General features: G+C 41.4%; 2 protein-coding genes and 1 long non-coding RNA gene across 14 annotated transcripts in view; 1 reads left to right on the forward strand and 2 right to left on the reverse strand.

Moving 5' to 3' along the window:
- Nucleotides 1–830: 830 nt before the first annotated feature.
- On the reverse strand, nt 831–5,147 carry LOC142599560 (uncharacterized). Its single transcript, XR_012833129.1, has 3 exons — nt 5,118–5,147; nt 4,018–4,714; nt 831–1,664 (listed from the first exon to the last, which is right to left on the reverse strand). It is a non-coding gene; the product is annotated as an uncharacterized LOC142599560 (long non-coding RNA).
- A 5,948-nt stretch (nt 5,148–11,095) lies between these two features.
- Nucleotides 11,096–19,874, forward strand: METTL21C (methyltransferase 21C, AARS1 lysine). Its single transcript, XM_010312334.2, has 5 exons — nt 11,096–11,315; nt 15,696–15,859; nt 17,020–17,162; nt 18,674–18,791; nt 19,066–19,874. Exons 1-5 carry the CDS (start codon nt 11,245–11,247, stop codon nt 19,458–19,460), a joined length of 891 nt encoding a protein of 296 aa, XP_010310636.2. The 5' UTR covers nt 11,096–11,244; the 3' UTR covers nt 19,461–19,874.
- TPP2 (tripeptidyl peptidase 2) overlaps nt 17,718–22,948 on the reverse strand; it is a 56,454-nt gene continuing 51,223 nt past the window's right edge. For 2 of the 12 annotated variants that reach the window (XR_012833098.1, XR_012833080.1), the window contains 4 exons: nt 21,363–21,482; nt 19,221–20,742; nt 18,637–18,694; nt 17,718–18,467 (listed from right to left, as the gene is read on the reverse strand). Coding sequence is in view for 2 of the 12 variants with exons in the window: in XM_075740551.1 (XP_075596666.1) it covers nt 20,653–20,742; nt 21,363–21,482 (210 nt within the window). In the remaining 10 variants the exon portion in view is untranslated. Of the gene's footprint in view, nt 20,743–21,362; nt 21,483–22,948 lie in introns of all 12 variants that reach the window. The other 10 variants (XM_075740551.1, XM_075740511.1, XR_012833090.1 and 7 more) reach the window with 9 other exon arrangements.

A 22,948-nucleotide genomic window follows, 5' to 3' on the forward strand; every position in this document is an offset into this window, starting at 1 on the left:
ACTCAGGGGACACTCAGCACTTACTGTTCCCTGTGAAGCTTGTTGGTTCATAAGGGGTTGGAATGACTTCTTGCCGTGTAAATCTCAGTCTAGCAACGCACCAAGGGATAGCATAAGGTGGCAAGTAATCCCAGCTCACGCTCAAACATATTTGCAGTTGTCGTTCAGCAAAGTGCTTACATAGATTTTTCAGTTTAATCTTATTGGATGTAATGGGTTTTGGAATGTCCTTAATTGCTACGGCTGAGTCATGATCTGACCTGGAGCTTCAACCAGAGGCTGTACAAAAACAAACTGTGCAAGTCTGCTCACACCCTTGCACCCAGGCCCTGCACCTGCAATCCGCTGCTCCTCACAGACCTCAGTAAAATGAAGACTGCATCTCTTTGGTGGTCTTGAAGAGCAAACAAACATCTGCCCAGAATGGTTTAGGTGTAGTCGCTCCTGCCTTGGGCTGGAAGAATGGCCTTTGACAAGCAATTGCAACTCAATTTCCTGAGACTTCTTAGGAGATTATGCTACATGATGCTTAGACTATTACATGGATGACAAGTACAGCTACTAGCTAGTAGTCAAAATTAAAGACAATTATATTCATTATGCAGATTTTTCTGTAGCGCTCAAACCTTTTTAAGTTTACCTAGATATCTTCTCCAAGAAGAGAAGATTGGAGGAAAGAGAATGTTTTGCCATTGGGAAGAGAATCCTTTTCAACTTACTGACTGAGAGGACATACTTTCCATCCCATTTTACCTGAATTTTACCCAAATCCCCAATTTCTCCCAAGGATTGACACAGACAGAAAAAATCTAAATTATAAATGGCAATCATAAGCCCCACTTGGGCAGCTAAATCCAAAATGTATATTCTGTGAATTCCACCCTAAGCTGCCACTTGGCTCTGGTGAAATCTACCCTGAAGCTCCGTTTCCGTGGTAAAATCTCCATCTCCTTAGCTGCTGGCCATAGTTACAATTAGTCAAATCCAAGCGCTGTTGTCGAAGCACGAGACCGGGTGGATTTCCCAAAGGGACACTTTCCCTTCTATTTCACCTTGCAAGTGGAAAACCTAAGTTTAAGTCTACCCCACGCCTTACGTCATACTTCGCTGCCGACTGCCTGGTTGAACGCAGGCTGTGGCACCCGTCCATTGGCAACAGGGGATGCTCAAGGCTCTTCACGCCAGGGGTAGGCACTGCTACAACAGGAGGGACTGTGAAAAACTGACTTAAAAGTAACCATCAGCCTGTGAGCTGAACTGCTGTTTTGGGAGGTAAGAGAAGGGTGATATAGAGACAGTTGCACCCATAAATCATTGAACTGTGGATAAAAAGGGGCTTTCAGTGGTCCAAGTCTTGTGATTTTGTCAGTAAGGTATTTATTGTGGGGAGTCAGGTTTACATCTTCTCTTAGAATTTACTATCTTGGCTCCTACTATAGCCATCAGAGATCTGGTTGATGCAGTCAAGGGAGCCTGGAGGATGATTCAGATGCCCTACCAGCAAGGATGGTCTTCAGTTCCCTTAACAGTGGCTCCTTGTGCCATTTGATACTCCAGGGCAGATGAGACATCTGCACAGGGCTGGCAGACATGACGCAAGACGGAGAAAGCCCATGTTCTTTTTGGTGCAGCAACAGGATGCCAACCAGGATACTCCACACCACCTAAAATAGCATTAGACACCTGCTTTTAGGCAACTGAATCCTGGTTTTAGAGAGACTGATTACTTCTAGATTCATCAATTATACAGAATATCTTTCCGTGGATAAGAGTGAACTGAACTCCCATGTCAATGCCTGTATTGAGGTGCTCTCACCTGGAATCAAAGCTCCTCTCCCCAGCAGGATTAACTGGCCTAAATACAGGTGTCTACTACAATCCCGGCTACCCTACCTGGACTCCAGCTGCTGCTGCAGGAGGGTGAGGGTCTTCTCCATCAGCCCCATGCAATTACTGTGGACACATGGAGGTATCTTAGAGGGCTTTGGGCACCTGTATTTAGGCCACCACATCCTGCCCGTAGCGTCTTGAAGATGTCCGGGAGGACGCTGTCAGTATGGTCAGTGCCAGGGGTGCTCCGATGTCTCTGGGAAGGGGTGAGCCAGTCTGCACTGATGTTGTTCACGAGACTTCTGTCATGTCTGCTGGCTGCGGCAGCTTCACTGCAAGGGCAGCACTGATTCACGCCGTGATGCCTTTGTGCTACACACTGCTTTCTGGCTTGAAAAGCGTATTGGAGGCTGACGCCGAAATTCCCATTTTTTACCCTACAGTTCTCCGACCGGGTGACCCTAGCAGAGTAATGCGAGCCCTGCCCTCTGACGCTAACGGCGCCAATCACAGATCTCCCAGCACGTTCTTATTAGTTAGAGCTGCGCTGCTAGGTTTTTTGTATTTTCACTGCCAACCCCGTATCTGCAGAAGAGATTTGTGAATTTTGCTTCAATATTCAGTGGTTTGAAATTCATTTTTGGTGTCAGCATAGACTTTGCAGAGTGGCACCATGTGCACTGAAATTTTATCTGAATTATTCAGACTCTATCATTGGAGTACACAGGCTTTGTCTGCTGCCTTTTTGGGTGAGAACAAACTTTCACTTCTGCACACAGTAGTAAAGGGGTAAGGACAGCAGACAGCGAGAGGAATCTTACAGGCAATGGAGCCGTGAAAGAGGGGGCTAAACTAAAGAAATTAATGGGGATCATCCCCAGGCACAGGAGGAGAGAGTGAATGTCCTGACGTATTTGTTTAGGGTGTCTTCTCTGACTTTTTGAGTCAAGAGATTCATTTGGCGAATATACAGAATTGTCTTTGCTTGTAACTACTTTTAGATACTCTTGTTTGTGAGCATGTCTTTCCGTGATGAGACAGCAATTCATGTAGTTCCCATCTCTTATTTAATCTCAGCGAGCAGGTGTAAGGATAACAAACTCCCTTCCAACAAACCCCTAATGCCACGTTGCCGTTTCGTGTCAGGCGAGGAGTAGCAGGGATAAAAGGAAACCTGGGTGCCAAGATGATGAAAGGTTTCCGTTGTCAGCTCCAGACACAACCGTGGGAGCGATGCAGGGGAGCGAAGATGACACCCAAACTCAGACGAGCTTGGGTCAACCTGCTATTTGAGATCGCCAAACCCCATCCCAGCTGTTTCAAAAATGGAAGATTTCAATTAACAGTTTGCACAGGGACAGTAAACGTCCAGAGCATTTTTATATTTGTGGATAAATGCAAACTTATCTTCTCTCTCACTAAAATAATCATATAACTTGAGGGGATAAATTCTGCTCCCCCTTAGTCAGCTTTCAAACTCAACTCACCATCTATAAGCCAAGGGATTCCCTGACATGACAATTCAGAAGCAAAATTTTTTTTAAAAAGAACAGTTTTAGTGCAAACCTGGAGGCTAAAAGCACAGAAATACCCTGCATGCGTGCCTACTTTCTGGGACAGTAAACTGTCTTTCCCTGGTACTTGATTCAGTTGAACCAGTTCACAGTTACCACTGGTTGGGGGAGAAAGTACCAGCAACTCCCTTAGAAAATAAATAATAATAAAAAAATCCTTCATTTGGTGTTTCAGAAACTTTTTATAGCTATAGTGAGATACTTGTAAAGGGCTCCCTTTCCCCTTCAAGTTGTAGAAAGGAGATGGGGAGAGAAGGGTTTACACACGGATGGTGTAAGGGTACAGATGCTTCCAGAGCCCCAGGCACGAGTCCGGACCATCCTCGTCCCTTGGGGCTCCCAGCTCTCTCCAACACCCAACTACCCGTCCTCAGCACACACTGGACTTCTGGCGGGATGAGTCTGCTCACAGTGTTAACAAACACATTGAATTTCTTTGTTGGTGGCACCTAAACACAGGTTTAAGGAATGAGAGCACCATGTCTTGCCCGGAGGCCAATGGGGCTGGTCTTTGAAGGGCACCCAGTTCCTCCAGGCGCTGAGTCACCAAGGAACGCCTGAAGACAGGCCCTGCCGGGGTGAGGGGACACAGACAGCGACTCCTGTCACCAACCTGCAAACCTGGCACAGAATCAGCAAGCTGTGAACACCCTCGCGTCCTCCCCAGCACCTGCGTGACAGCACAGGATCTGGTCAGCAAGGACTGAAAAAAATAAAAAATAAAAAAAAAATGCCGTAGGCGCCTTTGCAATAGATACCTCTGCAGGCGCACGGCAGGAGGGCCAACAGCTGGGTGAGAATTAACGTCCATCAGCTACGGGCGGGCACACCAGGCTGCTCCCTGCCTCCCAAAACCCGCAGATGCAGGAGGCAGCCTCGGCTTCCAGCAACGGAGGAGCTTTGCCGATGGGGACGTGCAGGGTCCAGCACTGACCGTGTTCAAATCCGAGCGATAAATCAGCGATGCCCCAGACACCTAAAAACGTCTCGCTTGGCACGGGAACAGGAGGAGACTGTGGTCTAGGAGGGTACAGCTGCCTTAACTCGCACAGGCACTGGATATACCCACAGTAACCGATATTACAGAAATAATGTATTTAAAAGCCAGTGTTACCACACAGAGTTATGCAAGTTACAATTACCCGTTTTGCAAAAAGTTGAGCCATATTAAGTATAAGAATTCTCATTCAGAGTAGACAATGTTTCTTGTCTCTGCTCCCGTTTCTTCCTTTTGGCTAGATCCTGTTTAAGACAGATGTTGCTGAAGATTGAGCTGCTACCGACTGAACCAAGATGACTGTCTGGAGGCTCTGAAATGTTAGAGCAAGGTTGTGGGCTAAAGAAGACTTGATATAGTAGCCAAATCTAATACCGCAAAGCTCAGTTCTTATTTGCTTATTTTCAAAGTCTTTGTAGCTGGCAGTTGTTGCAGGGAAAAACTGCTCAGCTCACGTGGCACTACCATTAACCACTTTCTTTACAAGAGCCACATTGCAGAACAGGTGATAATTAAAACCAAAATAAGACTATTACTCTTCTAACTGAATTTCATAACCCGTGCATGGATAACTACATAGGAAAACATTTACTATATAGCATCCACAATAACTCTTTCCAGAGCAAACAGCTGGAGAGAGCTCCTTGCAATCTCAGCAATACATTTCACTATTTGACCAGAAGGAGAAATAACATAAAAGCACCCACACAATGTACAATGGCACAGTGTTCACGTGGAGATACGTGAATAATAATTTCCCCGCAGAGAGCCGGTCACCTCCATTCACACAGGCGTGAGCATCACTCTGCGCCCCCGAGCCCGTGGCGGCAGAAAGGCAGGGTGCCTGCCAACGACGAGAAGCTTGCGGACAGGCAGGCTGGAGCTCAGGGGCAGAGGAGAGGATGAGTAAGTGACACAAAAACAGGTTTGTAACACCAGATGTAATTGCCCGGGATTGCTACCGCCGTAGTGCTGGATTAGCCCGTGCTCTGTGGCGGGATACTGTTACTCGTGACACACATTTCACTCGATGATCATTTCCTGCAGAGCTCGGCCACCCCTCCTCTGAGCTTCGGTCTGTGCTGCAACCATGGTCTGTAAACAACTTTTAAAAGTAATTGTCTTTTTTTCCCCAAGTAGGCTCAAATACTGACACAGCCCGGCTCTCCAGCTGGGACCGCATCCTCGGAGGGGTGCGGCCAATGGAGGATTTGTGGGGCCCATCACTGGCTTAAAATGCACGAAGCGACCCCTTGTCTTTTTGGTGGTGCTGGCGGGAAATAGTTTTAACCATGCTGTAATAGTCATCCCAAAATATCTTTTCTGAACGGCCTTACAAAAGCTGCCAGGCAAATCTTTCATAGCTTTAAGTATTACTGGTACTTTCCAGATAACGTAATTCTGCTTTCTCTGGGCCATTCCTAACATATTACACGCACGCTGCATGACTGCAGAGGCAGCAGGACAACAAAAGGTTTGCCAAGACCGACTACCTCCCTGGAGCCGAGCTCCTGGGACTTCTCGCCTCTCACCTCCACAAAACACACCGATACGGTAAGTGAAGCTGAGGAAACATGCCAAGATTCACGTGTCCCTCTAATAAAAAAAAAAAATAAATGCCAAAACCTCTCCCTTCAAACAGTCAAACTTTGCTTTATACCCCCCAAAGGCAGCAAAGCCAGGTTTGTGCTTCTGCAGACCAAACCCAGGAACTGGTTTTGATGTTCTAAAGAAATCACGACAGGTACCTTGCCAGCTTTAATGAGCTAGGGAAGGGCTTCATGATGACTTCTGATTGTTAGGGGAAGAAAGCTGTTTCTTAAATATCCAGACTGCCATCCTTTTATAGAGCAAAGTCAGCAGCCTATTCCTACTTAAGAGCCAGCCAGCACAAGTTTGCCTGTGAAGCAGGTGCACAGCTAGGTACAGCAGGTAAGTTGGTACTGAATTTACAGCCCATTTATAGCTCTGGAAAGCAGTTACAAAGATGCGATGATAGATGTAGGAGCTTAGTAGATGGTTTTTAAAAATAAATATGAGTAGTGACTCGGGATTAAATTCTGCAGTTCTTGCTTAGACAAGCCTGCTGAGCTTTCAAACATATTGCATACTGCAGCACGATGTTGATTAAATCCAAGTGAAACTGGAGGCTTTAAACTATCCCTTTTGCACCCAAATTCATTCTATAAATGGAAAATAAAAAAACGAAAGAAAAGAAGGTGGAAAAGGTGGCTGCCAAGTCAAGAGAAGGTCTTCCATATGATGCTTTTTAATACGGTCAAGTTACTTCTAATAATAGTTTGTAAAGACTAATTTCTAAATAATTCCCGTTGCAAAACTAATTGCTTAGTTGTAAATGTGGTGTGAGCCACTCCATTAGTCGTTCATTTGAAATGACTTTAAATCCATTTTTATCTTCCTTCTAGAGAAACACCAGACTTTTCAGAAGTGGAAGAGAAGCAAGGACACTCTTCTTAATGAGATGCCACTAATCAGATCCTGTGTTCTTGTTATTCAGCCATTTAATCATCTCTCACCACAAAAAAAAAACTCTCCCTGCCTTCAGTAGAATTTAATCCTAGGCAAATATTATTACAGCAGGGGGATAGCTAAGTGTCCCCCATGGAAAAAAAAAAAAAGTCTGTTAAAAAAGCCCTGCCAGTTCTACCTGTGCATGGTGGTAACTGCAGTTGACCAAAGCTGTGGCACTGAGAGCACCGTGTTCATCCTTAACACGGGCACTTAAAGTTGGTCCCCGATTTGTGTGTTTAGTAACCAGCCCCAAACAGATCGAGTGAAGGCAGCCCTGCTGTAAAACTTCCAGCTCGGTACATTAAGACCATCACAGTCTTTGCTCTATAAAAAGCCCCATGGAATTAGTTCAAGATCTTTTTCCTTGCCATAAGGAAAAAATAGCAGATGGCATCGAGTCCTTCTCTGAGCAACCGGCTGAGAAATGGCAGAGGGACCAGGGGAGGTAAGACAACACCCGCGGCAGGGCAGCGGGCTGCTTAGCGAAGAGGTAAAATTCTTCCCAAGCTTTGACAGAGTTCAGATGAAAGTTCAGCTTTAATGACCCCTTTCCCCACGGAGCAGCGAATCTCCAAAGAGGCGAGGTGAATAAGCAGATGAGAAAGAGGTGGCACCAAGGGGAAAATCCTGTCCCTGTTAAAAACAGTGCTGTCCAAACGCCGAGGAGAACTAAGATTAACGAGGAAATTCAAACTAAATCCCTTGAAGGCAAACAGATTCAGATTTAGAAAAACAAACTATGGAAGGCTTGAAGACATCCCCAAAACTCACTGCTGAGGGGAGCAGAAGCGTGTGGCTTTCTAGCGAAACAGGAGTTAATCAGCTGCAAAAAACCCCCACGGTGTGTTATATCACCTCTGCTGTCAGTATGTGAATACGGGGGCAAAGGATCTGGTTCACCCATGACTTCACACAAACGCACTTTTTCATCCAGCTGTGCCAGATGCTGTGCCTCCCTGTTCCCCCCACTGCCTTCCCTCTGCAGTTGTACCCCTCATCCAAGTGCATGGAATCTAAATGACCTGTGTTCATTTATGGAAGGGGCCTTTGCCCTAACGTCTTCTGTATGTGTAGGAGACACATACACAAGCTGGACAAAAACGTCAACAACATGGCAAGTACTAGGAAAAAAACCCCGTTACTTCTGGTATTACACAGCATATGCTTAAATAACACTCCTCCCAAAGCCAAATTTTGAGTCATCTGTCCCCTTGCTTTTCCTGCAATGCGAGGCAGAGCCCTTGCTCAACAGATCACTTGGATGGACACAGAGTACGGAACACGTCTGTTCTCACGTAGACAGGGCTCTTTAGCCTAATTCAGAGCAGCCTAAGTCACAGAGGATGGTTAGACGATGGAAATAAACACTCAATTTATAGCCCCGTTCCTCACCATCTTGGTTCTTGCAGCGAGCCCCGGCGATGCAGCACTGGTTTCCCTGACAGCTTTGCTGCCGAGCTGCAGCGCTTGCACTGCCAGGGGAGGATGGAGCGGGCATTAAATACACGACACACGGCTAACGGCAGTCAGGAGCTGCTGGCAAGGTGGGTGCAGCATCCCCCTCTTCTCAGCATAAAATCTTGGAGCATTTCTTCATTCTTCCATGCTCCTGAACGTGAAGATCCCTTATGTGGTAGAACAATTTTAAATAATTACTTATCTGGCAACACTCTGCTTTGCTCCCTTGAGCTGCGTGTCATCACATTGTACGTGGAAATAAGGTTAAGCCTGATTAACTTCACATGCAACATTAAATCAATTAAAGGAAAAAAAAAAAAAAAAGAATGCTCTTGTCAAGCATTGGAACAGGCTGCCCAGGGAAGTGGTTGAGTCGTCATCCCTGACTCTGCTCAGCTAGGTGAGCAAAAGAAGGCCTGAACCATGCAGAAAGGATTTCTCATGCTAAAAACAATGAAAAGAGCAGGTTTGGTTTGAGGGTCATATTTTGTGTTGCTCTACACCTTCAGCTGCCGCTAATCAGGCAGGCCGCCAATATTACCTTTGGGTATTAGTGATTTTAAGGTGGGGATTCATCCCACAGCCATAGGAGTAGGAAAAAAAACCCCAAACACTGAAGATGCTAACCTGGAACAAATTTCACCTTGCAGTTGTTTGTACTTCAGCAAACTGCACAGGCCCTGTCAACACCATGCTGTAGACATTTAGCCGGCTGCTTACAGCAGCTAAAGAGTTCCTGTGATTTGGAGAATGCAAACACGCTTTCCACATCCAGAAAAGTCCAGCAGATGCCTCCAGCAATAAGGATGAGGCGAATCTGCTCTAGAACTGGGAGTCTGCCATTCTTCGCCAGTCATTCACCAGGCCACCCGGGACCTCCGAGCCCCTGAATGTTTTAATCAAAGACTTGAGTCACACACTGAACGGGTGAGAGAAGCTCTGAATTCCTAGAGTGGAAAAATAATGTTCATTTTTCATTGTTTTGGGTTTGGGTTTTTTTTCTTCTCCTTATAAAAATGCAACAGCGCCTTTATGTTTTTGATTACCGCCATGGTTTGCAAAGGTATTTTTAAATAGCTGTCTCTGGTGCCATTAAGATCTCTTTCCTAGGTGATACCGAGTGAGAGGCTGTCCCTGTGTATTATATTGTACTTGTCAGCACCAAATTTCATTTATCATATTATCACCTCTCATAACGTGTCAGGGATCCTTTTGGAACTCCCCAGCTTATTTTTGTTTTCACTATCTTGAATAATTCTACGTTATTGTCACCGCACTATTTTCTTCATTTCCTGTTAGCTTTTAGGAAAATGGTCAGTAGCACAGCTCCCCACGGGACAGTGTAAACCTGACCATTTATTACCTCCTTGCTGTTAACAAATTATTAAAACAAAAGACAACTCCTCCCTTCTTGTTCCAGCATCCCTGTGTTACCAACACTGTTTTCAGCACAAATCCAAAACACAGCCCTGTACTAGCTACTGTGAAGACAATTAACTCGATCCCAGCCAAAACCAGCACACACAGCTTTGTGGAATTGGATGTTGCACTAATAACTGAAAATGACCCTTTCACACATAGAACTGAGGTGCTGTACTCCCCCCAGCCTGCCTATTCACAGAAGTTTGGAGAAATTTTAATTCCATGGGGCTATACCTCCAGGCAACACTCATTTTCAATGATAAACAAAAAATGCTTGGACAGAGGCTGTAGCACAAGAAGCATTTATAGAAATTATATTATATTATATAGACACAATATAGAATAAGCCAGTCCCTCTGATTTGATTTAAAAAATAAACTACGTTCAGCATCAGTCCCAGTGCCAAAGCTTAGGACAGAACTTAGAACAGCAGCACCAGTCTGAACTACCTTAACCCCCGATGACAAATGCAATAAACATGACAGCGGGAACGTGCCTGCTAAAAAGACCACGTCTTTAAAAAAGGTACGGCAGTCATTCCAACAGGAGCGTATCTGCCTTTTTCTTTCTAATGACAGCTACTGACCTAGCTCGGGACCTGTGAAATGCAACGTTGATGGTATCAACTTAATACAGTTAATATCTTAATACTAGGCCCCAAGAATAAATTAAAAGTGTGTCTTTTAACTATCACATTTCAGAGGAAAGAAAACGGTGAGCATTCGAATGAGCAGCCAAGCGTTTCCTATACTTGGTGTGACTAGCAGAGACACGCAGCGGCCAACGTGTGCAACACACGGCCGCAGTGACGGGAAAGGATCATTTTTTTCCTTTGGTGCTCTTCAAGAAAGCATTACCTGAATTCAAAAGCTGGTCATCCAAAAATGCAAATGCCTACAAATGGAGTTAATATGCATTCCCACCCCCTCCCTCCCCCCTTATTTCTATTGCCAACCTTCAGTTGCTCATTAATTAGCCAGGAGTTGTCTTCCAGCTTTATAACTTTCAAAGTTCCTTTTAAATTTTTCTACCCTCCAGTTGGAAAAGATTCTGTAGAAAGAAATTCAAGAAGGGAGGGCAAAAGGGCAGCAAAGTGGTAAATGCATATAAAACACAAATTCTTGAAATGTGTAAGGCTTACATACTTGGTTTATCTTCAACACCTATAATACCCATCTGTTTTAAAAAAAGCAACTGCAAGATTTTCCGATGAAAGTGTGATTTTCACGTTTGCACTCTCTCTCTCAGTAGGTATAATGTTTCCTATGGTTACGCCGTGCACTAAAGAGGACGGGAAAGCTGTCATTTCCTCAAGGCTGTCAGTTCCCCGCACTCCCGGTGACACAGGGCAGGGGAGGGTACCCAAAGTTTACCAGCCAGATGCTCGGTGGGGCAAGGCAGACTTGACCTATTCCTGGCAGTAGGAGCTTCATGAAGTTTTCCCTGCATTTGGGCTACCGCCAAAGGGCCACACGCGCTATTTATGCGCTAGTTTGCCCACGGTAAGTTGCTCATTTGGGTCGGCACTGCAGACCTTTGGGGTGAACCCAGGGAACCCTTAATCTGCAAAAACAGAACAAGAGGTTGAGGAAGCCGAGATTTTCTTTCTGAAGGTTGGGACGCTTGGGACTTCAAAACCTAAGAGCGTTTTCACTTTGTACTGCAAATGTGGAAGAGTTTAGTGTAACATAGTAAGTTCTTTCAGCACTGCTTGGTAATGTTACTCTAAATAGCCTGCAACCTGACTGGTCGGAGCGGAGAGTTATTCCTTCCAGGTGCACGCCTGTATAAAAACCTCTGGAGCATGCATCCACCCACAGGAAACTTCCAGCGCCCGCTGTCACAGCAGGTACCCACGCAGCTGTCCAGCTAACCTCGCGCTCCGCGAACTAACAACGGAAATGCGTTTGTCTGAATTCTTGTATTTCAGGTCAGCCACGTTAGCCAGCTAAATCCCGCTTACCTAACCCCTATTACTTTGCGAGGAGTGACTGTCACTGCCAGTTCTCAGTATTTCGATGCATTTACCTTGTGGTTTAATATAGTGATGTTCCTAGCACTGACATTTCCTTTGTTTCCTAGCATTTGTATTCATCTCTTTATATATAATACTGTATTTAGTGCATGAGAGCGTGAGAAAACCGCATGAGCTGTGTGAAACACGGATGTTTGCGTACGGCACGAGCGTACGGCTAAGCCCTACCTCGCAAAGAACACACTGCGATTGCGTTTCCCACGTGAGCACACGGAGCTGGCTTTTCCCCAAATAATCCAGGCTAAACCAGACTGTGCTGTGTAACTTTGCGCAGAGGTGAGAGAAACACATTTTGGCAGAGTTAGTGTTTACAGCTGAGGACCCAGTCACACAGTACTGCTCAGTAACCTCCTTTTATTTTAATTTTTCGCCACGTAGCTAGATTTGAAAAGCTCCTTCCAAGCAGTGGATTTGGGAAGTTAAGAGGCATAAAGTTTATTCTTACAGGTGATAAATGGTCACCTTAAGGTTTATCATCTTATAATTTGTCCTTCGATGTTCAATTGCCTTGTTAATTTTATGTGGCACTGTCAAATAGATATAATTTTGTGAATTATTCTTTCTTCCTTAGGTTCTGAAGAAATCCAATGTGATTTTGTAAGTTGTTTTGTTCACAACAGTTTAAGACTATTAATGAAGTCAATACGGGTTTAAAAACTTTGGAAAGCACAGAATTTTATGATGATTTCCCTTCAGGATCATTTTGCAAAGAAATCAGCTGCTAACATTCAGAAAGAGCCAACATTTTATAAGGGAACAGATTTTGGTTGGTATATCTCAAAGTATTTTAATATAATAATATTGCATTCTCAGTGAAATATGTATTAGAAAAGTGTCAAAATAGTAAGAAATGGCAGTATTTACAATTCTAGAAGCAATCTGACCCTATTACACATATTACATAGGGTATGTAATAATGCAAGCATCACCTACTGCTTACTCAATATTCACTTTTGTCTGTAGTCTTCAGGTAGAGTTTGTCATTTAAAATGATAAAGCTGTGTATCATTAAGGCCAAGATGCTAATAGACTTGAATTCTTGAAATTGTAAGACTAAGTTTATCCTGTAATTTGCAGCTAAAAAAAAGCCTTACTTTTTCTTCAGTTTATGAAATATATAATTAATAGTTATGGCAGTAGGCTATATAAAGAAAAAACCAAAACAAAAACCCCCAAACCAACACCACCTTTCTATTTTGCAAAAGCTACACCTATGAAAAGATATTATTATAGCATCTACAAGTCCCAGACATAAGCCAGAGCCCAGTGTGTTAGGTGACATACAAATGCAAAATGCATAATCTTTATCCCCCCCCCAATTTATCATCACAGAACTCAGGCAGCTGATGGACTTAAGGACCGCACCAGTCTCACCACAGTACCAGTGTAACCACTGGGCATCTTCTAGACATCCTGATCATTTTAAGAAGGGATTTAATAAAAACAACAAAGCATCTTTGTAAATATTTAAGTAGACTCCTCTTTTAGAGGAACTCGAAGGACAAAGCGCAAGAAAGCATAGCAATTTTTATTTTGAAAATTTAATATGTCTAATTTCATTTAAAATTCAGTCTGTACTGAATGAGTGATAATAGGGTGTATGTATATGCATATATCATGATCAGAGATGCAATTGGATTTACTGCAAGTACTTAACAGTGGATCAACAAATAGATACTAAGATTGTTTCCCAGCTCTTTTGTGGTATGCACTGCTTTTCACAGCCAACTGAAATTTTGGCCTGTTCCAGTAAGAACTTATCTAAGCAAAGAAAAAAATACAGAAGGATCACTCTCTACCCAAACGGACAAGTTAAACAGTTTACTTGTTAAACAAGGTTTTCTGTTTTTTTTACATATAAGGGTACTGGGCAATGCAAAGTTTCCCCCTGGTTTGTAATTTCAGGATTGGCCTTTCACTTAAATAGTATAGGTTTCATGCTACAAGAGCCTTACCAAATGAAAAAAAAACAACAAAATAAAATCCAAACCAAACCCAAACTTTGAAAATGTAGCACTTTGCATGTTCAAACATGGAATGTTCAGAAGACTGGGTCTTCAGCTAGGTGTTTTCTGGCTGTAGCCATCACCAGTTCTGACACTCTTCTCTTATCATTACACACCTTGCCAATTAAACAAGTCTTACGACATTTTTCCCAGAGATTTCCTAAAATATTAAAACACAACTAGATTATACTCTAGCTCAAGATATGAAAAAGAGGCATTGCCGAAAACTGGTAATATACTTTTGATTACATGAGACTGCAAAGAAACCATTGCTGTTTTAAGGAGGCACACTTTCACATGTGAAACGTGAACATGGATGCATTTGCTCATATATCAGGTAATGCTGTAACTGCAGCATTATCTTCAGTCTCTTACCTACCATCATACCTCAAATTATACACAAAAGGTGCACAGCCAGAACTTGTTACTAGCTAGATGGAGGCCCTCTGAGGAAAAGAAAAATAAAAAAAAATTTGCAGAAATCAATTTACTTTAAAGCACTCTTTGCTGAAACAGTACAAAATCACTGCCACGACTGAACAAGTGTAGTGCTAGAGGAGTTAGGACACAAATCCTGTCCTTTTGAATAAACAGAGTAGCAATAAGAAATGTATCAGGTATCAGTAAAACTGCAATGGTGTCAGTATCATGTGTGCAAATAAACCACCCCCACAAGTCAGCAGTCACTCTGCTCCTTAAAAAACTACCTGCAGGCATTGCTGAACCTCCCGGCCACTGCCAAACCTCTCCCCCTTCTGGCCAGGATATCTAGAACAGCTGCCTGCAGTATGCTGCAACCCAAATCACACACCACATCGTCTGCAGCGCGTGCAGCTGGAGAGAGCCAACACATACACATTCTCACAAGTGAACAGAAAAAGGCCAATTATGGATAAAAACGTGGCAAACTCCAAACATCGTGATACGTGGGAAGGGTGAATTTGTACAGCCTCTGGCCAGAGCAAGTTATGAACGATTTTTTTTTCCCCTCTTTATACATGTATACGTAAGTTTGTGTGTATATACACATAGCACCCATGTATATGTGTATCTGTGTGTATCACTGAAGAATCTAGTGAAACGAAAAGTTTCACTGGCATAGTTCTCCCCAGGCAAATTTAATCTGGTCCCACGCCTGCTCTTACTGCTTGTTAGGTGGCATCAAGCAACTCCTTCTGACGTTGGGTGCTGGCTGCCCTGTACGCTGCAGACAGAGTCATTTGCAACACCGTTCTCCAAACCAGCTCACTGATCCAAACTGCTCACTGCAATTACTTTCTGACCGCAATCTGCATACTCTGCAGTTCTCTACATTTCAGGGTAATTCAATGAGCTGTTCTGCAGGAAAAGGCAAGGAAGAGAAGGCGACTGTATAGAAGGAGACAAAATCAAGAGCACTGGCTGCAGCAAAATTAACCACTTTTATTGCAGGAATGCCAAGTCCCAAGTTTTTTGAGAAATGGAGACAGTTCATCTTTCTCAGCTGTTGCTACAACTGATTGGAGTACCATGCAAGTAGATGACCTTTCATACTGATCAGTAGCATCCATTTAGTGACATAATGCTAAGATTTTGCATACATGACAAAATACACATGATAAAATAATATAAACATGATAAAATAAAACCTCCGATAGTATTACTGCATTACCAGAAAGTGCTCACTGCAGTTTCCAGTGGAGTGGGAATGTCACCTCTCATCGTGGCTTCCCATCCCTTCAATGTGTCATTGAAAAACCCAAAACCACCGCCCACCCAAACTACTCAGTCTTCTTCCAATCATATCTCATACAAAGAGAGCACCCTCAAGCTTTTTCATTATTTTCCCTCTTCCATTTCAGCTCTTTTGCCATGATCTCTGCACAGCAGCCACCACTCCCCAGCAAAATTCAAAGAGTAATGGACTGCCAAACTGAGGAAGAAGAAACCTGTGAAGACCAGTCTGACACTGAAAACTGCCTCTGCAGCTCCAAGCGTGCACCATCAACAGCAGAATCTAACTCAGGTTTAATCCAATTTAATACTGCGATTGCCACAGCATGCTACCATTTCATACTTTCACTTTTCTCGGTCTTCAAGTAGTAGATGTTACTGTGCCACTTTTCCTTTTGATCTCTATTTTCTCCCCACCATTTCATCTTATATTTGTATTTATTACCAGATCAACTCTACAGAAAGGGCTATCTCCATAATTAAGATGTATGTTCAAAAAGGTCTCTGGATTTTATTTAGACATACTTCTCAATTACACTCAGAGATGTAATACGCATTAATTGGGCTGGCGCTGTTGAAGCTGTTGTGTGACAAATTTCAACAGGCCTAACTGCTCAAACACCTACCAAGGACTTCAGACAGGCCTCAATTAAAATCCATGCAAGCCAGAGCAAATTTTTTCTTTGCAGTTAAAACATAACTTTATCTGTGCATATCCTGCTAACAGGCTTCCAACAACAGCACAGTCATTCAGAACAGCGTCCTTGTTTTCAGTGAGATCAGATGGAGCAGTTCAGCAGAGCTCTTCTGAAAAATCTCACCTACAAGCCTACCAGCTGTGACGAGACATGCTAGCACAACTGTAGCACTGACACTCGCTGAACAGCACCATACGTGTCAACATAAAGAGTTCTTACACCCTCCTTTTGCGGGAGCATGGTTTAAAAAAGTAACCACTAAAAAAAACCTGCTAGGTTTTCTTCAACGTAAAAGGTAAATCCTAAATCCTTCTTTTGTAAAAAGAAGTTAAATGTTCTAGATCTGCTGGCCCCACAAATGAAAACTACAGCACAAACCCCCACATGGCATACTCTGGCACAGCATGAATTACGGCGTACCCCAAAATACAAGCTGACTTGGTCCTGAAAGTCTTCTAGCTGTTATTAGCAGAGTTTTACATTCGAATTAGTAGATTTTCCTAAAAGGCTCGTCTCTATCTGTAAATTGCTCCCGCAAGAACTCAGAACAGCAGAAAATGACCACTGCTCCTTTCTCCACCTGGCCAGCCAGACCATCCGCCTCTGGACAGCGACCAGTCTTGAGGCCAATGGCCAGACAGCTTTTCCAGTCCGCACGCCTACGGACTATTTTCACAACATACTTTTTAACTTTTAACAAGTTGCCTATAAACACCTGCATATAAAAACACAAATTGTGTCTTTTATCTCACAGATTCACCAGAAATTCTTAAAATACTACAGAATTGGGTCCCTAGAGTTTCCCCCTACTTTGATAAAGAGCACTACACGTACGTAGGCCACCAGATTGTCATTCAGGAGTCCATAGAACACTTCGGAGCCGTGGTGTGGCCGGGGGTAAGTGACATGGCACCCAGAAAGCTGACACGACAGAAGAGTAAGCCATGACAGCGGCACAGAAATATTAAGGAAGCTTTCTTACATGACAGTTCTGACAGGGGAGGTTTCCTTCCCTGTGCAGAACAAAGTTGTGAAGTACTTCAGCAGAAAGCTCTGCCTTACACTAATTTGCCAGTTCACACCAAAAAACCTGTGGCACAAGTATTTCTAAATTGGATGCAGAAATTGAAAAAAAAATTAAGAAAGGGAACTCGGGAAGAAGTGTTCAGCTTCTTCCATGTTGCCAGTCAGTCACTGTTGGGAAGCAAACGCTCAGCAGTACCAAAAAGAGGATTGAAAAAGAAAATTGTGAGAGATGAAGTAAAGGAGTTTAAAACAATTAAATATGCTCCTTTTAAAGAATGGGCTGGAACAGTTCCATTGCAGTATGGAAAATCATACTTGCAAACAGTTTTTCCATCTTTCCTTCCCTTGCTTTTAGAAACAGTGTGGACTGAGAAAACTGCCTTTGAGGGAAGACAGGGTCAACTGATAAAGACATGAAAATTAGGATTTCAAAATTTTTCAGATCCACATTTATTGAAAAAGCTCACAGAAAGTGGCAGACAATTTCAAAACAATAGAGAAAAAGAGAGCGTATAGGTGGGTGAAGCAGTGTCTTATTTTGAAGTGTCAGATCATCAGTTCTCACATTAATCAGGTGTCAGAATGCAGATGGTAAAACTTTCCAAGAAAATCGAGAGGTTGAACGAATTGGACTGGTGATTCATTAGCTGTCAGCTTTCCCACAGCAGGTAGCCAGCATTGCATTATGAAAAGCACAAGAGTTAAAACAGTAACACAACTCTAAAGAGAAGCAAAAGGAGAAGTTAGGTTCTTTGGCATTGGTTTATGTTGTTTATAAACAGCCAATTTATGTTCTATTGATAAGATCTTTATAAAGGTCTGAGAAGCAATACTTACAGTGTAGATTTTTTTTAATTTTTTTAAAAAGTGTATACTATTATCAATAGACAAGTGTTGAGTTGGTAGAAAACAAATGTTTAATTTTTTTTTTTGCAAAGGAAATAAACCAAACAAAAATCAGTTTTAAAAAAAATCTCTGCTGAAGCCTGAATCTACTTTATGATAGTGATACTAAATTGTAACATTTGTTATCATAAACCAGAACATTACATTTTACACACTGTTAAACCTTGTTTGCTGTTCTGACTGTATGGTTCACATCTAAACACTGCCTATCTTGAGCTGTCAGAGGACTCTCAGTGCCCAGAAGTGTGTAGTAAAACCATAAACCTAAAACTAAAAATAAGCTGGTTTTTTTTTAATATATAAAAAACAGGACACATGATAATTCTTTCCATATTACATTTTTATGTTACAGCCTTCAGTATTTTTCATTGTATAAACCACTCCCCTCCCCCCACCCCTCCCCATATAAAAACATCTAATGAATTCTTGTGCAACTTACCTGTTACCCTCTTATGGATATGTGTTAACTGTTTTAGGCACTGGCTTTATCTCAATATCTGGAATCAAATCAAGAACAATTCAACCTCAAAGACAAGAAAGTTTTGGAAATTGGTGCTGGAACAGGCTTGGTTTCCATTGTGGCCTGTATCTTAGGTTAGTAAATTCATATTTCCTTTTAAATTTCTTGTGAAAGATGATCTAGATCTGCCATTGTCACTTTAAGGCAATGAAGCAACAGCTGAAGTAAACTTTGTTTGTCACTGCTTTTTTTAAAAAATGACAATTGTTGTAAAATACCATTTTGTTACTAAAGTAACTACCCTAGTTATTGGTGAGGGGGAAGCTGGGGAAGTTATGTAGATAAAGTTTTATATATAAATGTTCAACTACATACCTATGAATTGAAACAAATTAATGTTTTCTTTAGGAGCTTATGTTACAGCTACTGATTTGCCTGAAGTTCTTGAAAATCTCTCATACAATATTTCAAGAAATACACAGAACATGAATATGCACAAACCTGAAGTGAGAAAACTGGTATGGGGAGAAGACCTCAATGAAGACTTCCCTGTATCAACTTACCATTATGATTTCATACTGGCAACTGATGTTGTATACCATCATACAGCTTTGGACCCCCTGCTAGCAACAATGGTGTATTTTTGTAAGCCAGGAACAGTATTGCTATGGGCAAACAAATTCAGATTCAGTACAGACTATGAATTTTTGGAAAAAATTCGCAACATATTTAACACAACAATTCTAGCAGAATTTCCAGAATCAAATGTCAAGCTGCTTAAAGCCACAGCAAGAGAGAATTAAAGAGAAAACGATTACTAATTGTGATTTAATGGCAGCACCTTACAGTTTGGAATGTTTTGCAGCATTACAGTGCACATTCTGTGCATTTGTGTTTGCAAAGTTGCAGTTGTATCTGAGTTTTGCACTACAAGTTACGAAAAAACTGGTAAGACAAATGATACAGCAATTTGTCTCTGGCTGATGCATATGACCTGTTCAAACAGACCAACTTCTCTCCACTGAAGGAACAATGCTAGTAGCAATAGTTAGTAAAAAGGCTTTAGCAGAAAGCATTGATCTTCTGGGCTGCACTGAACTTGTGTTGTTTGTAGGGTGTTCTCTTTCATCAAGTTTCATTTATATACTCTTTTAGAAACCAATACAATTTTCAGCTTCATTATTTGTTTTTATTAATTATAAAATAATCTTTTAAAGTATCAGAGCGCACATGGTGTTTTTTTGATCTTCAACTTTGCACATTTATTCTGCTGTGTTTTACATTTTTAACATTATTAAACATATATGTATAGCTTTACAATACCTGATCAAGATTTAACTGTCTGGCACTTTTATACATGTATCAGTCTGTCCTGATACTCAACTTCACATGGATTTTTGAGTTTGCCTGAAATCACTCCAAAACAAAGATTTACAAGAGCACCTATGCATCAGCAATTCTGAGTTACACATTGTAACAGTTTGAGAGGTTGAATTTTTCTTAAAAAAATTAAATGTAAACTCTTGCAAAACAATACAGGTAATGAAGTTCTGTTACTTTAGTCTAATAAATAAGATTTTAGCTACTCTTGAAGTAGCTTTAAGGCCTTCATACAATTGAAATGAAGATAAAACATGTTAAAATTCAGTTTACTGTAAAAAATACAGAGCTTTTACAGGTTTGCAGTTAAAAATAACAGTTAAGAACCTAACATGCATGCAGTAAGCCTCTCCAGCCTAATTCCAAATCCTTGGTGTTGGCAGTTCTGGCACATCCATTGCCAGCAATGGGATGCACAATAAGGAAACTCTCCAATGACAGGAGTTTGGTTAACAGGTATTAAGCTGTACCCAGGTGCCTTTACTGATAAATACACACAATTTAATAATCAGCATTCAGTAATGAAAACATGCGTTCCAATAAAAAGTCAAACTTATCTTTTCCTATCCTGCCCCATAAAAAAAAAATCATTTGAAGTTTACAATTGTTGGTTTTCTAGAATACACAATAATCAGGTGGATACATGACAGGAAGCCAATTTTCAGTAAAAGTTGCACAATGAGTCCATCCAAGCAACTTCATTAGCTGAAGAAAAAAAATGCAAACATTAAAAGAGTCTTATTCTTTTTTAAATCTAAATCCTTCCAACAAACACTGCATCGATATCAACATCTTACTAAAGATGTCTATTATCAGAAAGATAACAGATTGGAGAACTGGTGATCTTTGAATTACTTAGTCCTGAAAGGGGAAAAAGAAAACCATTCCACATGATCTACAGTCTTTCGATTCAACGCGCAAAAATTTTGTCCTAGAAGTTGCAGTAATTCCCACTAATTCTCCATCTATATTCTACTAGCAATATTTGTGATTAGTAATAGTAACGGTAACAGTAGTTAAACAGCAACATAATGGGATTTGAAATACGCAGATGATCTTTGGCTGAGTTACGCCCCAGAGTAAGTTCCGGAAAGTAAATCTGCTAAATATGACAGTGACTCACAAACTAGCTATTTTACAAAAAGAAAGAAGTCACTATTCAAAATGGAGGCCAAGCCACACAAAAGCCTGGATAAAGTTAAAAAGCTTAAGCTTAGTGAGTTCTATAATGTATAAGGTTTCAAAAATTCACAAAGACTTACATCTTTCTTTTAAAAGCTTACTCAGAGAGAACATAGCCCATTACTTTACCAAATACACCTTACCTGAATGCAGTTTTTCAAGTTGTCTTTTGTTGGCTTCTCTTCTGCAAGTTTTGTGGCAAACTTGAGGCCTCTCCCATACATTTTATTTACCAATGCGTGCTTATAGGCAAAAGTCAAAACCTACAATGTGAAAACAAAACCAAATTAGGTATTTTAATATTTTAATCTCACATGGCTTAGTAAATAATAGCAGATTCTACTCAGGTAGCAGAAGTGATTTAAACAAAGTAAACCATTTACACAAGATAACTTGCATTTTTCTTTGCAGTACAACAGAAGATTCACAGTAGTAGTAATAAACATGAACTTCCTAGAGGCTATTTCTAACTTCATGAACACATTTGACTTCAGAACATCTTATGTAACACAGATGTCATTATGCTAATTTTTTTACTCATCAGATTTCTAGCTTCTTTGGATTTTCATTCTCTAGAGGCAACTGTATGGTATAAAAAACAAATTAAAAAAATAAATCAAGAACCACGCAGGTATATCTTTGACCCACAGGAACAAAGATTCAATTGAGAGTTTTGACTTCTAGGAAGTCACACACTTGCTGCAGAAACAAGTATGAACATACGTATTGAATGATATATAGATAGATATATACACGCACACACACACAGAGAAATGCACATAATTATAAACGAGCAATGAAGACAGGTAAGCATGAAGACAAGCCTCAGATTTTGGGTCAGCTCCTCACTATTGGCCATTTATTAATAAGAGATTACAAAAAAGCTTCCTCTTGATAATACTAATTCTAAAGAGACACCTGACAATACTTGTCAATGTTGTAAATAACGTGCACATTCAAGGCCAAGCTGGATGGGGCTTTGGGCAACCTGGTCCAGTGGAGGGTGTCCCTGACCACGGCAGGGGAGTTGGAATTAGATGATTCTTAAGGTCCCTTCCAACCCAAAGCATTCTGTGATTCTATGAAATGAATGTGTCTTCTTAAGAACTAATGTAAAATAAATCAGGTTCTTAACACCCAAACACTGACAGCATTCAGGGTGTTGCAAGATAGTTCATACCATTTCACCAGTTAAAGCACTTAGTGCAATCAAGATGTCATTTCATAGATTCCCTTTAGAACACTCATAGTAAATAACTTTTTTTTATTTTTTATGGAAGAGTGACATAGCAAAGTTAGTGAATACAGTGGTGTTTCTGTTGTTGGCAAAGTGTATAAAATCTCATATTTGAGTTTGCTTTTCATTTCCCCTCATTCATTACAATATTTTTCCTTTCCTCTGACTCCTCCAACAAAAGTTACATTTTCCCCAATGTCCGCTTAAAATATCCCATTAAGAACAGCTAACAAAAACACTTCAAGGATGTTCAGAAATAAATATTTTGCATTACAGCAAAAAAATTTAAAATATTTCTTAAGAACATAAACGTTAAGGAATCAGAGATCTCAATCCTGCAAGGACTTAAAAACCTGCCTAATTTTAGCAGCTTGAACACTTCCATTGGATGTTAATCTCACACACAAGTCTTTGTGGGATCAATACTTAAAACATTGAGCTAAAAAAAAAAAAAAAAAAAAAGAACAAGCTTAATTATCAAGGAAGTAAAGG

This window comes from Balearica regulorum, chromosome 1 (genome assembly GCF_011004875.1).
Source record: "Balearica regulorum gibbericeps isolate bBalReg1 chromosome 1, bBalReg1.pri, whole genome shotgun sequence".
Lineage (NCBI taxonomy): Eukaryota > Metazoa > Chordata > Aves > Gruiformes > Gruidae > Balearica > Balearica regulorum.

Excerpts from the sequence above, each read along its gene's own strand:
- METTL21C (XM_010312334.2), top strand. The coding sequence starts at position 11,245 with ATGAAGTTTTCCCTGCATTTGGGCTACCGCCAAAGGGCCACACGCGCT. Across the intron at positions 11,316-15,695 it reads TATGCGCTAGTTTGCCCACG|CTCTTTTGCCATGATCTCTG; the intron begins GTAAGTTGCTCA and ends CTTCCATTTCAG. Across the intron at positions 18,792-19,065 it reads CATTGTGGCCTGTATCTTAG|GAGCTTATGTTACAGCTACT; the intron begins GTTAGTAAATTC and ends TGTTTTCTTTAG.